The 16,115-nt window shown below is 43.9% G+C and overlaps 1 protein-coding gene across 1 annotated transcript in view; it reads left to right on the top strand.

Moving 5' to 3' along the window:
• The first annotated feature begins 163 nt into the window (after positions 1-163).
• Positions 164-16,115, top strand: part of LOC111580968 (rho guanine nucleotide exchange factor 17) — a 79,678-nt gene continuing 63,726 nt past the window's right edge. Inside the window, exon 1 of the mRNA XM_023288927.3 lies at positions 164-5,893. Within this exon, the coding sequence (XP_023144695.2) occupies positions 665-5,893 (5,229 nt within the window). The 5' untranslated portion in view covers positions 164-664. The remainder of the gene's footprint in view (positions 5,894-16,115) is intronic.

The following is a 16,115-nucleotide window of genomic DNA, read 5'->3' as shown; positions in this document are numbered from 1 at the left end:
TTCGCAAGGGAAAGAGCTATAATTACATCTATTTAGTCCTCAGTATCTGCCTTCTGCTATCAAAAAAGAAAAAGCTTTTCCTCTCAATCCCCGAGGGGGCTATGACAGCCCCTATACCCCTAGTCCCGCCCACCCTCTCTGCCCTATCTCAGGCATTAACATGCAAAAAAACAACATAAGTCACGGAAAACCATATCATGCCAAAATAAGGAATCCACAAACAGATTGGGGGAATTAACAGTTGAGTGATGCGCTGGGCCCCGTGCAGGCGTGCAAACCTGGCGATGGGCTGAAGTTTACAAACAGTAGGGGGATAACAATGGAGAAGTTGTGTTTGTGAGGAGTGTGGGGAAAGTTTTGGGCCAAAAAAACTTTTCCTTCCTTGCACGGATGCGGTTTCGTTGATCGACAACATGTAAGTTTTATTAAGAAGCCAACGCTCACCTACTTTCTCAACGTAACACCCACCTAACAACAGAGAAGTTTGAAGCTTTGCCATGAATTAAGTTTTTTTTTTTTTAAAGACTGGATTGTTTGTTGGGGGTTTCTCGCGGTTTTGGCTGCGGTGTGGAAAAATGGATCACAACTCAAAAGGCTGCCTGGATGTTTAATATCCGTGGAGTTAAAATGTGTGCGTGAACCGTAACAAAGAAAGACATGAACAATGGCAGAAAGAGAGAGGAAGAATGCGTCTGTGTATCGCAGCGTCTCTTTCAAAAAGTTGGGGTCCTGGAGTGAAGACCAGCAACACAAATCAGAGGATTTGGAGGCGGTTGGCGTCGCCCTTCCCCCGGAGCCCAGCAAAGCAGAACAGCCTTTGGCGACGCGTAATGTCAGTGTGTCAAGAAAAGTTTCCAAAATCTCTGCCACCGCCGCCGGCCTCCCAACCGCAGACCTAAAGAGAGGCTCCTCCGCTCTCCTCTCCTCCATTTCTCCATCCATCCGCCAGCTTACTGAGAAGTTCAGCAGCAGTGGCTCCGCCAGGACGCACGGAGCCTCACCGGGAGACTGTGCGGCGGTGACACGGGGCAGCAGCACTCTTCCCCGGGCACGGAGCTCCAGGAGAGACGGGTCTCCGTCTTGTAAAGTTTTTCACGAGGACAAAAGTGGCGGATATTTCCAGGATAGTGATACTACAACCGCAGAGACTGTTTCAGAGAATAAAGTGCACAAGTTTCACTCTGGCACCGACTCTGTGTCAGGCTCCGACTCAGAGAGGAAAAGTGAGAGGAGGATTCTCACAAGTTTGTCCACCGACAGCAGCAGCAGCTCTGGTAAGAGAGATTATTCACAGATCTATGCACGTCCCTCTGATCTCAGAAAGACTTTGACCACAGATGAAGAAGAAGAAGTCAGTAGTAGAGGGTTTCCTCCACCCTGTAAATCTCACAGAAGTTATCTGTCCACACATCACAGTGACTTTATTCCCCTGCACTCTGACAAGTGGCCCAGTGTTACCAAAATTAGGCAGCTTTTTGATGAGAGACAAAGCAAAGCTACTGACGCTTCTGAGCATTTAAAAGCAGCTGGCAGAGGCCATTTACATGAGCTCGGCCTCAGTGAGAGTGCTGTTCTCTCTGACAAAAGTGGCAAACTGTCACCTTGCAGCTCTGCTAATGAAGCCAGTACCTTAATTGGAGCACAAAGCAGAGAAACTAAAGACACTTTTTGCTATGGTATGGACTTTAATTTCAAAGCTGGCCACCATCAGTACTCAAATGATGAGGAGGCAGGAATAGAGACACCCAGTCAAAATAACAAAGCGTCTGGCAGAAATACTTCTCAAAGCAGCAGTAGCAGTTGTAGCCACATTGGAGGTAGCCACTACCGTCGGATTAACTCATCTCCATACAGATCTCATAGTCCCAGCACTGAAGCAGAGGCAGCCCGTAAGACCCCCAGGACGACAGGATTGACATCTGACCCCAACCCTGACCTTCAACCCCCTGCTACTTTGTCTTGGAGTGGATCGTTGAGCTTAGACACCTCCTCCTGCTCCTCCTCTCTTCAGCAGCCGACAGTGAGGGAGAGAAGGGATAGGCAGGGGGTCGGGCTGCCCAGGGATAGTTTACATTCCTCACATAGCTCCTCTAGAGCACCAGCCCCCACCTCCTCCTCCCCCTCCTCTGCTCCAGCTCCAGATAAAGCCATTACCTCCTCCTCTACTGTAGCTCCCTCTGCTGAGGTCAGAGCCCCAGCAAGAGTTGTTTCTCCCCTCAGCTCTCGCTGGAGGTTTAGCTCTGGAGACGAAGAGGAGGAGCACATTAGGAGAAGAAAAGGAGGCAGTTGGAGTGTTCCCTCCGGCCCTTGTCCTTCCATCTCCAGCGGAGGAGGAGAGAGGGGTGCCACAGAGAGAGGAGGCAGCTATTTATCCCGCAGTAAAAATGGCTGGTGGGGTGCTAAGGGCATTGGCAGGTCTTCAGGCAGTGAGGAGGACAGTCCTGGTTCTTTAGGCCTCCACTGCCGAGAAGCAGTGCGCCGCCGCTCGCTGAGAAAGAAGAAGAAGGTCAGCGGGGTTGCTGTAGCAACAGGCCGTGATGATTACAATGATCATGATGGCGAATCAGAAGACAGTGACAGTGACACGGCCTTGACAATGGAGCACTTAGAGAGGTACCGCCAGCAAAACACAGGAGGAGAATATGGAGGGACTGTATCTCGGAGCCACTCGGCAAGAGAATCCAGCAGTCACAGTAACAGAGCCAGGGTGCAGCAATGGGAGCGCATCTCCTCACCCGTGACCTCTACGACACTTCCTGGTGTGTCACGAGTGTCAAAGGTCAACATACCCCCGTTTGTTTCCAGTCCTGGTGATTCTCGTTGCAGCAGCCGGTACTCGAGCACTGAGACGCTGAAAGAGGAAGACCAGTCTACCTCTGCCAACCGTACAGCAAATGTGTTTTTAAATACGGGTGGACCAGGAGGCAGCACTAGTAGAGCCGCGTCCTCGTCCGTGCTGAGTAAAACCTATCATGGAAATTTCACCATGTACCGCTCCCCAAGCTTTGGTCATGGGGATAACTTCTCCCGTACCCCAGTACGTGTGCGCCCCAAGATTGTGCCAACAGTAACCCCCTTACCGTCTGTGCTTTCCAGCAAAAGTGGGGTATCTGCAGGGGTTAGAGGTGGTGAGACCATAGTAGGAAGGAAAACAACAGGAGGAGGCAGAGTAAATGATAAGGATAAAAGCCCAATATCCATGTCCAACCCTGATATTACCTCAGAAACCATGACACTCTTAAGCTTTCTGAAATCTGACCTGTCTGAGCTCAAGGTGCGGAAAACAAGTGGAGGGGACAGGTCTGGGGTTGTGGAGGGGTCATCGGTGTACAGGATGGGCTCAGGGGTTCATGGCGGGACCCTGCTATCTTCTGGCCGTCGCCCTTCACTGAAAGACCTGACTGCCACCCTACGGCGTGCAAAATCCTTCACTTATTCAGATAAACCTACAACAACCGTGAGGTGCTACTTGACAGGTGGCACCACAAAGAGAAGCTCCTCTGAGCAGCAGCTTGACGTGGATGAAGAAAGAAGTGGAGGGAGGGTGGTGTTATCAGACAGGGAAGTAGAAAGTGATGGCGGGGATTTTAGGGTCGGAAGAGGACAGAGAATGAGGGATTATGGGTTTGATGATGATGACGAAGTGATGCCAACTCCACTGCAGGAGAGGTATGTGCAGGAAGCCAGGCAGGTCATTCGGGATATCTGCCAGATGAGCACGAGGGAAGATGATGATGATGTAGATGTGAGGAGAACTGATGATGATTTAGGGACTGAGTGTTTACTGGTAAAGGAAACAAATGAGGAGAAGGAGAAAGCAGAAGGGAGCGCTAAGGATGAGGCATTGGCAGATCAAGCGGCTGAGTTCGAGAACACAAAAGACACGGATAAACATACGAGGGAGAGAGAGAACAGGGAGAGGGAGAGGAGTGAGAGGGATGGACAAAGTGTGCAGTCGGCGAAGCTTAGCAGCAGGGGCACAGAGTACTGGGAGAAGTCAAAGAGACAAAGCAGAGAGCTGGAGAGAGCCTTACTGAAGGGGGACTCGGAGGAAAGCATGTTCTACGACCGCTCTGTGGATGAACTTTCAGGCCACGAGTCGAGTTTAACAGATGAAGGGATTGTGACAGAGCCAGAGACAGGCCCCAGTGACCTCTCCGAGAGGTTATTCCTGGGCTCAGCAGGGGTTAACTTAGGGTCAAGAATAGTCAGGGATGTTCTCGGGCAGCCTGTCACTGTATGGAAGCAGTCGGCTCTCCATGAGGTGGAAGGGTTCAAGCAGGAGGGAGAAAAGATGACAGAGAACAGCTTGAGTTGTACAAATCGTCTGAATGAAGTCAGTGTATCTCGCTCCTCGCCTCTTCCTGCCCGTATGGAGAGTGACAGCCTTATCATGGAGCTGAGCACCACCACTGGTATCAACAACAATAACAGTGCCAGTGAGGGGATCCACACCAACAGTGCCGTGTCACAGGGGTCAGCAGCTACTGCAGGAGGGGGAGGAGGAGGGTTCGAAGCCCCTGCAACCCCAAGTGCTCTCCGTCGAAGGCGCAAGTTCTCTCCTTCTGGTAACAATAACACAGGCTCTGATTCCAGTAATGGCAGTCATGTCGAGTCAACAATAGCAGCTGTAGGAAATGGGGAGTCCACAGTCTACCGCTCTCTCAGTGACCCCATGCCTCAGAGACGCTGCTCTGTGACAGAAGAGGGGAACAATTTTTCTTCTGTAGACAGCAACCTGTTAGGATCGCTATCTGTCAAAGGAGGAGGGGGAGGTGCTCCTGAGGCCTCCACTGGGGCCACGTTGTCAGAAGACAAGGGCAGCATAGCCAGTGACTTGTCAGTCTGCAGTGATGGTGGCCTCCGGGATGATGCCATTCGTGACTACAGTGGGGTGATCAGGAACATCGTAGCTGAGCCAGGTGCAATGGACAGACTGATGACAGATGACCACGGCAATGGAAAAGCCCCCAAGAAGAAGTCATTCAGTGACCCCAGTCGCCGTAGCGATGCCCCTTTGCTGTCCCAGAATGACTCTCAGCTCAAAGGTCAGACGGGCAGCACCCAACCAATCAGTGAGCTCGATCAGCCCGGACAGATTCCACCTTCCAGCAGCGAGCCAATCCTGAGTGAGCAGAGAGAGGAACTGTGGGAGCCGGAGACTAAGCCTGCACACACACTGCCGCCACAGCTGCATCACCATCCAAACCGCAGCAATAAAGTCAAGATGTCTCGCTCCCAGTCAGATTGCACCAGTCCCTCTGATATCCACGACGATGAGGATGATGATGTGATAGACCAAGGTGAAGAGGAGGAGGTGCAGAAATTTAACTTTGACCTCAGGCTAGCCGAGGTTCTGTCTCCGAGAATGATTCGTCGGCCCACCAGAAAGCGTCCAAACAGGTTAGCGTTTTTCCCCCATGAGGACCCATTTGAGCCACCAGAGCTGGGTTTAGAGGGACAGGAGGACAGTAGCAATCAAACCAAGCTCACTTCTCCTCTTCCTCCTCCACGTCTGCAATCCAAGGCCAAAACCATCCCCAAGCATGTTCGCCATGCCAGTGAACCCACAACCTTCATCCCCATATCCCCTCCTTCACATCTCCAGCCCCTGAAGGAAGCAGACTGCCGATCGACTGCAGAACCTCCTAGGCCTTCAGGAGACGAGGCTCCATCTCTGGAGGATGTGACACAGAAGTATATTCTTGAACTGAGCTCCTCTGAGAGAGACACTGAGGGCCCAGGGCCTCTTCCAGTGGCCAGGGATGGAGCTCAAGGTGCAGAAGGGCCCGGCGAGACCAGCACCAGTGGAGTTACAGAAGCTGGACCTCAGAAGAAGGGCGCAGAGGACACTGCATCCATACCTGCTCCACAGAGGACCAAGCCCAGAGTGGTGAGTTCACATTTAGTTTCTCTCTCCTGTTGCATGACGTCTTTGAGCTCAGCTTCAGATTGTTTTACAAAACTCGTGTCTTTGTCTGCTACTACAGAAAAAAAGCTATTACAGTACAAACACCACACCCAGTAATACACACAATTTGAATTCATATGTTGTGAAGAAAGAGGAGGCTTGTGAGACTTGTTTTCTTAAATATGTCAGTTGTGGGTGAAGCTGGATTTTTTGTGCAGTATTGAACAATAGTTGTAATGGCAGTGCATCATGTAGTCCTGTGCAATTTGCTTATGGTTTTGCAACAGCATCCATTGAATGCATGGATCTGTGCTCTCCTGCGGTGCTGTGATTCAGGACTCATATGGTTAGTTTCAGAGTGCATTTGTGAACAGAGCTGCAATACAGCAGCCATTAAAGGCTGAGCAGTGTTAAACAAACATCAGAGGATGTTATTGGTTTGATTAAACAAACCGCAGACAAAGGGCATTAAGGAGTGGACCAAGGCCCACTCTGTGTATCTGTGTGTGTGTGTGTGTGCGTGTGTGTATGTGTGTTTTCATTTATTTGTTTCATCCTGTATCGATTGTTTCTCTGGCAAAATTACAGATTCATAGAGTTGATATACAATAAACAGTCATGCAGACACAGACAGTATGTGTGTGTGTGTGTGTGTGTGTGTGAGCTGATGTAAAATTTACTCACTAGTGTTCAAACACAGGGAGGTTATTTTCTATCTTGTGCTATCACTGTAATACAAAGGTTGTCTGAGAGGGCCGTGACAATGCCAGGATAACTGTACAGAACATTGCGCTTTAAGATGGTATTCTAATTTTGGTGAAAGTGCAAAAATAAGTTTTCCTCTTTTAGCATTGTGCATGCAGTATCATTTTTTGTGCTATGGCTCAACCACTGTTTTCTTCAAGTAGGACAATCGAGTAAATCATGTTTTGCGTTTTACACTTGGGTTTAACAAATAGTTAAGTTGGAATTGCAGCAAAAAAGCTATTGATTTTAAGAGGAATCAAATAATTGAACTAAATCCTCACTAAAACCAGTGACATTAAAGTTACTTAAGTTAATTTAGAATAACTTAGCTCAATTGTGTGTCATCAGTTAAAGCAATTAATTTGAGTTGGTCCAGTAGTTCTCTTATTTGACTGTATCTACACCTATAGGATATCAGAAGCCCGACTTTATTGTGTAAAATTTGTTAACAACAGCTACTGTGTGCTTCTATGCATTATATACACAATCCTTCTTTCAGTGAACCGTGTCTCTCGTTGCCATACACTGCTACTCTTATAACACTCTCTAGTCCACACACACACTGTTTGTCCTGGATGTCTGTGCCTGAAGTTATTATACAGTCATGGATGTGACTCTGAGGCACGGAGAAAGTAAAACAACGCAGGGATTAACATCCATCTAAACTCATGACAGAAGGCTGCAGACACAACATCCAGGGCTTTGGTTTCATTACATCATGACCGCTTTGCTGTTGCAGAGACTAATCAGCAGCCATGCACTCGCTGTGTTCTGTAGGGAAACCAAATGGTCCCTGTGGTTACTTGTGATTTGTCACAGTGTATGTTTCAGTAATCCAAACCTTATTGTTTGTATTTGCTGAAAACAAACAACTGGTTTCGGCTTTTGCTTCTTGACTTTGACTTCTCTCACAAAGCTGCCTGCTGCTCTCTGATTTATTTACATCTATTACTCTGCTCCTCATTAGTTGTTGACTGTCGTATTCCCTCCTCATTGTCCATCTGTTGCCGTAGCAACGAGCAGTAGCTGCCGAGTGACCTCACCAAGTAGGAAATGGGTTTAGTGAAATAGGAAGTTGTTGTGGTAACTGGAGGGTTTGATGACATCCAGCGCTACCGGCTGGCGTGTGTCCGTGCATGTCGTTTTGTTGCACATTTGTGACCTGCTTGTGTGTGTGTGTGTGTGTGTTTTTGTAAACTGGTTTCCTCTTTCTTTGTGTGTGTGTGTGTGTGTGTGAGAGTCTGTGCATGTTGTTTGCCTGGCATAGATCGGTGCTTTGTTGTAACATTTGGAAGCCAGACTTTTGCCAGCACACTGCGTTTAGAGCAGTGCCCTGCAGCTCTGCTGCTTTGTGACTGCCTGTGTGATTTGGACTGAATGTAATAAGGACTGTGCCAAGCTAAATGGATCACAGACAAGTTCTGAAAGTAAAGAAGGGATTAAAAAAAGGAAGAAAGACAGTGGTAGAGAGGAGGAGAAGGAGCTTTTTTTCCTCTTTTCTGGAGGCATGGAGTATGGCTCATTTCACCAACAGAGCAATTTTTTACAATGAAAATCTCCCGTTAATTTCACCTTAGTTTCATTTTTTTTTCTCAGTTTCTCTTTTCTGTTCTCCTTCTCATCACTTTTCCTCATCCAGATGATTTGCCTATCATAGTCTGTTATTTGCATGTCTGAAATCCTGAATCACTATGTTGCATTTTCACTACATACTCTGATCCCCTCCCCATTTGTCTGTTTTATACTAATTCTGCAACATTCCTCCTCATATTATCTTATTTTTCTCTTTGCTGTCTCCCCTATGTGTCTCTGGAACATTGCAGTGAGGTGAGGTCATAACGCTTGTCTTGGTGTAAGGCAGGCAGCCGAGCCAAATGTCAGGTAGAGAGAAGGAAAGAAAGAAAGAAAGGAACGGGTTGGAAGGAAACTTGGAGGCTAAAAAAAAGTTGCCGGATCAAAATAGAACTGAGAGAGAGCTGAAGAATGAAACAGGGATGGAGCAGGGGGAGGGAGGGAATGAGCAGTAATGGAAGCAGATGGTAAAGGCAAAGGCTGGTCTATAGTTGGACCAGAGGTGGGTCAAATGTACAGAAATGTTTAAAATATATAGGTCAGTATTGTCTTTACTTTTCATTACCTTTTATGGTTCACTGGAACAAAGTCCTGCAACTTTAACAGTGGATATTATAAGTGAATTTGATGTGTTCCCAAATGTTTTCTTCCTCAAATTGTAACAAAATGAGGAAACAATGCTTGTTAATATTCATTTATATGTTAAAACTCTGATGCAAGACATTTTAAAACAATTCTGAGGAACATTTATTAAATATAGCTTGTGTGGGGACAGGCTTTTCATTTTTAGCTCCCAATCCGGAACATAACACCTCAAAAAGAAAGGAGAACTGGCTGTAATTATCTTTTTTGAACTGTTTTGTCAAGTAGTCCATTAAATGTGTGAAACAGGTACCCAAAGTTTGCTCTGTTATGTAAAATAAACACTTGTCAGGGACAGAACAGCTCTTCCTCCACAGCAGCGGAACAGAAAGACTCTGGCAAATAGTACTACCTGAAAACAACAGTCTGTCGCTTGTTGAAAGTCAAATAAGGTAGACATTGTTTTTTACTCTGTGTGATGGATGATTCCTCTTGAATTCGTATGCGTGTTTCCCTTAGCGCTCAAGTATCTTGCACTTTAGCAGGCAGCAGGAATGTGAGCCATCTTCCCTTCTCCTGATGTTGCATAACAGACTTGAACTTCCCAAAAGAGCTGAAGGTCCATGTGTGCCTTGCATTAGTGGCCTTTATGCTAATATGGCATCATTTAGGTTGCAGTACTTTGCAGCAATATAAAGAGTTTTCTCTGAGGAATTTGGTACAACCACTGAATGCTAATTTTTGGTGCTTATAATTTGGCAAATTTCCGATAAGGGCCACTTTGTGTCACATGCAGCCATTTTTTAAAACCCCGTTGTCCATTCTGTTCCCATTGATGAGGCCAGTACTAATGGAAGAAAGAGGGAGGAAAGGATATAGTCCAAGAGGAGCAAAGAGGCAGAAAACTGGGCTTGTGCTCTGCTCTTCATGGATTAGGTCTAAAAGCACAGTGTTTATAACTTTAGATTTATGACTGACTTTGTTTTATCAGGCCACCCACACCGATTCAAATACTTTCCCTCTGTCTGATCTTTTAGTCTCAAGCCTTGCTCCTTCTTCCCAGATGTAGTCGTGGTGTAAAGGAAAAGGTAAAGATGTCAAGGTGTTGATTGACTAATAGATTTCAGTTGGTAAGTGATAGATTTCACAACTAATACAACCACAATGTGGCCAATTTTCATTTTTGACTCCAAAGGTTCGTTGCAGATGTTGTTAGAAACACACCATAGGGAAAATAGACACCATATTATCACAAATCGTGGCTGCTTTAAAGGCCAATTTAACTGAATCACAGATGACTTTAATAATCAAAAGCTGCTGCGGTACTGATCTTGATAATTTAAACTGAGTGATATTGCTGCAGGGTTTTTCCATTGGCTGTCAATAGCAGTGAGACATTGTAATCACGCTGATATTTAGCATAGCCAAAAGGGTAAAATACGCACAAGTTTCTGCTCACAAAGATGAGTGCAGTCACTGCTGGTGGCCACATGTGGCTGTGGATTAATTGGTTGTTTTCTGTTGTCTATAAATGCATAAAAATGTGCAAAAAAGTTAAATATTATAAATGCATAATGTGTACAAAAAGAGTTTCTACTGCAAGTAACAAAGTTTCATCTCATCAGTGCAGTATTTCTTAATATCTCTTTCAGTGTGCACCACTCTATTCTGATTGATTTATATGAGCCTTTTCTTCTGAATATTATTGGAAAAAAATGCCCTTTAATTTGTGATGATCTAAACAAGTTCCTGCACAGGAACTGCATTGCTCTATGATGCAATCAGAAACACTACTGTGAAATAACCTTTTATACTGTGATCAATGGAGAGGAAGGAGCTTATCCAATAAGCAACTTTCTTTTGAAAGCAGACTTAAAAGTGAAGTAAAAGGACACATTACATAAACACAGAGAGGATATCGTGTGGGTGCAAGGCTGGTTTTTAACATGTGAAGGTCAACAGAGGTTTAGTGAAGTCTGCAAAGTGAGGGATGCTGAGAGAGCTAAAGGGTAATGAAGAGATGAAAAGATGAGGATCTGGTCTGTTCTTGCTGAGTGTCCCAAAGACTCGGCAGATGAGAAGCGAGAGGTGGGATGAATCAGACGATCAAAAGGCCTCGCTCAGGATGACTGTGGCGTCAATGACACATAGGCAGCCTCTGATGGGAGACATTTGACTTGTGTGGGTGGAGGTTAAAACTGAACCTAAAAGCTTGCACTGAAAAGGATGGATCGCTGTAGAGGGAGATTGACACAAGGGGGATGTGACTGTGTTGGAAATGTGATGGCATTTATTCAGGGCGGATCTTAGTCACTGAGTACATCAACAAGTATTTTATGTAGATAGCTCCTTAATGGTTGGTATGGTTTCTCTTCCTGCAGGATGTAGTTGAGTTCAGAGAATTTTGGAAGTAAAGAGAACCCTACTTCTAGTCACTAAATCTAGACTAAAACTAATGATAGATATGTTTGTTCATTTTTAGTATTTGCTTTAGAATTGCACATTTTTCTTTTACAGGAGTAGTTCTTTGGGAAGCACTCTTATGGACTTTATTATCATGTAAAAACAGTGATACCGCTCCTACATATGCCTGTAGCTGCACTATAACTCTTTAAAAACAGTTTTAAACTGTAGTTTTTGAACAATTTACCAGCCGAACTATATTGAATATCCACATTTAAAAATCTGTGTTTTTACTTTTAGCAAAACTATCATTATTTTACCGATATGTTGTCATTTGAAAGAAAAATTCTGCATGTTCATGACTGTACAATGGTAAATATTTTTTCATTTGTTATGTGACAAATTTCCCCAATTTGGTTAAATTAGTGAATCCAATGAAATCAAAGAAAAAAGTATTAATTTTCCTGGTAACATCAACTTCAAATATCTGCATTTTTATAAATAATGATTTGTATTTTCATGGCGTCTGACTGTAAAATGACATTACTACATCTTTACTACATCTAAATCTGCTGAATTGTTTTACAGATATTTGCGGGTATTTTCACAGTTTTAAACAGGTTTTTGAACTTTTTCTGGCACCATTACTCTTTAACATCTAGTCTTGTTTGAAATGGGATTAAACAAACCCCACTGACATCATTTTGAACTAAATGCAGGTCATATTTATCCTGCGCTGTAAGTGCTCATAGAGGTTTTAATTCTTTTCTTAAGATGCTTGTGAGCAATAGAAAAAAAAACATAAACTCAAAGTGTCTGCAAACAAATCCCAGCATGAGAGTCCATCTGGTTTCTCACAGTGAGGAAATGAAAACGTCTGTGGGAAAACAGTTCTGGATGTCCTTGCCCTCGGTTAGAGGTAGTTGAAATATGCTTTGAAAATCTTTAACTTTCCCTTTTAAGGATACCCTGTGCATTTTTTTTAATTCACTGCAGCCTGCCAGTGGAAACTCATGACAGTTCAAACCTGTCAACAGTGGCTCTTTGGGTCTTTCTTCTGTCTGCTTGTCCTCTTTGTTCCCAGTCGCTCTCCTCCTGGCTTTTTCTTTCTAACTCTCTCCCTCTCCCAGTTGGTGTGGATCCACCCAGTGTAATTACAGAGCAGTTTGCTTATGTAAGGAAAGCCTCCTCTGAAACAGCACTTTCTACCAGAGTTGCTATTTCAGCTTTTTTTGTGTGTACAGGCAGATTTCTACACTCTCAAGTGTGTATTTGTGTATCTGTGACATAAATAACAGACTCCAGTTTCACCTGGTTCCCACAGCACTTTGAAAATAGATTCATTTGTTTCAGGCTGTTTGTGAGTGTGGTCTAGACATGCATTATAGCATATCTGTGGAAATGTATTTCCCAGATATGGTTCTCTTCCCTGTAGTTTTCTGTCTGAGTCATACATCTGCAGTCCATGTGGCCACAATCATGTCTCACGTGAGAAATCCAGTTTTCAGTTTGCTGATGATTCACCCAACGCGGAGCTTTACCGCTGCCTGCCATGTGCCTCGGTAGAATCACCTAAGGTCAACACTGCAGCTGCTGCTAATTGATTTCTACAAAAAAGAAAAGAAAAAAGCTACTGTCGAAATGCAAAAAAACTTCCTTGCATGCCACAAAAATCCATTCAAGATGCACAGAAATCAGCGGATAACAACTTGCAGGTTGCAATCCTTTAGTTTACCTGTTAACATTTTACTATAATAGTCTGATGGGTACGACTTTGTTTTATTCAAGGTAGAGAAACTAACTCTTTTACTGTTATTCTTCACTGGCACGCCACATAAACTTTAAGCGTCTTTGCTGCTGTTTTTCTTCAAGCTGCGACGCCACATTTGTTACTGATGGGGCAAAATTCTGATAATTGAGTAGGAAATCCTCGGTTTGTCGCTCATTATAGAGTGAACAGCTGAGGTCTGTTATGCAGGACTAGCTGTTAATATCCCATAATTGCACTTCTGAGACATGCTGCCTAGACTCAGTGGGATGGCCAAGTGAGAGATGCTTCTTTGGGAGGTGGAGTCAGCTAAATGTGATGGTTGCTTACCTGCGCTAACATGGTGTAGCATCTAATGTAGCCAAGTTACATTACAGGTAGAGGAGTGGACAGTTCAAGGTTCCCAGAGAGTCTCTTATGTAGAAAGTAACTGTTGATATCTGTTAACTCTCTGGATTCTAAGCAGTTTCTGGTGTGTTGTTTGCTGCTGTCACAGTTTTCTCCCCATAGGTTAATTTTCACTGCAATAAAAAGTCCTGCACGTCTATGGAAACATCACAACCTTGACTAGAACACTTTTTTCCATACTTTATTCCTATCTGCTCTGTGTAAACACTGACTGCATTTCAATCGAAGTTCTTGAACATTTGTCATGTGACTGTTGGTCACCGCTGGGTCACTAATGGCTCTTCAGTTATACTGACAAGTGCTGAATTCTTTTATTTTTTACAGAAAAGAGTTAATTTTAGGCAAATTTTTCAATGAAAAATGAAGAATAAAGCGATTTTGATAAAACATCATGATTTTAAGCTTAAATTTGGTTTATTTTTCCAATAGAATGGCATATCACAGATGAGTAGTTTAAGAACCATCAGAAAGCTGAAAATATTGCAATTCTTTCTGTTTTTACATGATCTTGCTCTGATAAATGGTCAAATTTTGATGGATTAAATAAATGTCATGCCTTTTAAACCTGCCTGTGGGTTTGGGCTTTGGAGGATTAAACATGATTTTCTTATCAAAGCTCACTTTGACAGATAATTACAAGGATACTGTGAGATGTACTCTCATGGGCATACTGCTCATTATTCAGGGCATTCGCTGAACTCTGCATACAGTAAGCACAGTTGTGTGAAATGAAAAAAAAATGCTGTATTGCACAAAGCAGTTTTTGATCACCACAAAAGAATAATTCATCAAATAACACTGGCCAAATGCCACAACTCAGTCATACAGTCGGTGGTCAGACTATGGCTGCGTCATTATGCGTGTTTTCATTCACTAGCTTGTGGATGCACATATCTCTGCATGAACTCAGCCTGATTCTTAAAGACCTGTTGCATCTTCCTCAGTGACTCGCACAATGGTACAACTGTGTCAGTCATGCAATATGTAGCATAGCATAGTTCACAGCGTGGTCGGACACAGGCGCACACACTCATAGACAGGGTCTAGGCCTCAGTCTAACTGTGGGTTGACTCGGCCGTCCTTTCCTGTTCTCTCACTTCTCTTTCGTCACCCAGAGAAACATGACAGTAGAAAAACTCTTCCTCTCGTCTCTGTTTCTGCCCTCGTCTTCCTCTCGCCGCTGTTCGTTACCCGTCTTATGGCATCAGTCCGTCGGTTTGGATCGTGCTCTAGCTGCCAGTTCAGAAACTCTCGTGAAAACGGGAATGGGAGACGCTGGAAGTGTCGCAGCGCTGTTCCTGAGTGGCTGCTGGGATCTCGGATTAAGGCTCAGGGAGAGGAGGAAGATGACTGGAAAAGAGGGACTGAAGCAGCTAAGGCCGAAGATGTCTCACAGGCAGGTGGTGTTGGTCCTCTGTGTGTGTGTTAGTATATGATTCAGTATAAGACTTGTTGGATCCAAAATCTTCAGTGAGCCACAGTTTATCTTGACTTGATGTAAGCTAGGGTGGTAGAAGTGTAGTATTCAGTGACAAAAAATGTAAAAATGTAACAGTAGTTTGTGTTATTTTTGGTTATTAATTTAAAAATTATCTAAAAAATGGTATTTTATACATAAAGGCTGTTTCATGTGTATCTGCACACAGTACACTATGTGTACGTAATCCGGTGTTACATGAGTCTCGTAAGTTTAGGTCTGTGCTGCTGCCATCATATTACCTCATCAGTGACGTTGCTCTCCTAAGCCTTTTGTGGATTTTTTTATCATTGTGCACAACGTCACCCACATGCAGTGGATGACGTCACTGTAGCCATACTGTATACTGTATACAAGGCTGCTCCAGTCAAAAGCAGAATATTCATATAGTGACTTTTTTATTTTCCTTGATTTGACTCTTGTGTAGTATTAATTTCAAATGGGATGAGTGAAGTTTTTAGCTTTTATTTCTAACAATTTTAAAACTCTGAACACCAAAACCCACTGGTGGATTTGAAAAGCTGTTATTTATTTATTTTTTTAAATCACCCAACTTACATAATTTATCAGTCAGAAACTGTATAAAAAGAGAGATTCATTTTCAACTTCTAATGGCCCTGTAATGTCAAAAAAACTCAACCAAACCAAAGGCTAAAATTGAAATATTTTATCAAAATCACTTCTCTGATCTCATTGGAATGATGTTCATTCCAGGTTTTTTCATTTTTTGTAAAATGAATAATCAAAGAAAATCAACAATCATTTTTCTTTTTTTTATGATTTGGTGCACTACAATACTGTCATAGTGCACAGAAGGCACTTTTGAACCACGTCTTCTTCGAGCCATGGTTGTGCTGTTTCCATAGAGGTGCAGGACTTTATATTGCAGTGAAAAATGAGCCCACAGTGAGTAACAATGTGACAGGAAAACTTCTTTGGCCTCCGAGGGTTAATCCACAAAAAAGATACACCCATACCAGCCTTGTTAAAGTTTGTGCCTTTGTTCTAGTAAACTTCTTGTGTCTGGTAGGAAATTTTCTCTGCTCCACAGAAAGTACAACATTTTACATTTCAGGAAGCAGTAAATAAGTTTACTTTGGTAGAAACTGTTGAGTCAGGTGTTGCTGCTGTGCCTGAACAGCATAAGATAAGAGCAGCACCTTACGAACAGCAGCGTATTACCAGGGAAATCTAAATTGGTGTTTTCATGCAGGCAAAATGGGTGTTTTGTGGGTAGTGTGATGCAC

Source organism: Amphiprion ocellaris, chromosome 7, assembly GCF_022539595.1.
Source record: "Amphiprion ocellaris isolate individual 3 ecotype Okinawa chromosome 7, ASM2253959v1, whole genome shotgun sequence".
In the NCBI taxonomy this organism is placed as follows: domain Eukaryota; kingdom Metazoa; phylum Chordata; class Actinopteri; family Pomacentridae; genus Amphiprion; species Amphiprion ocellaris.
This window is presented reverse-complemented; position numbering and strand designations above follow the sequence as displayed.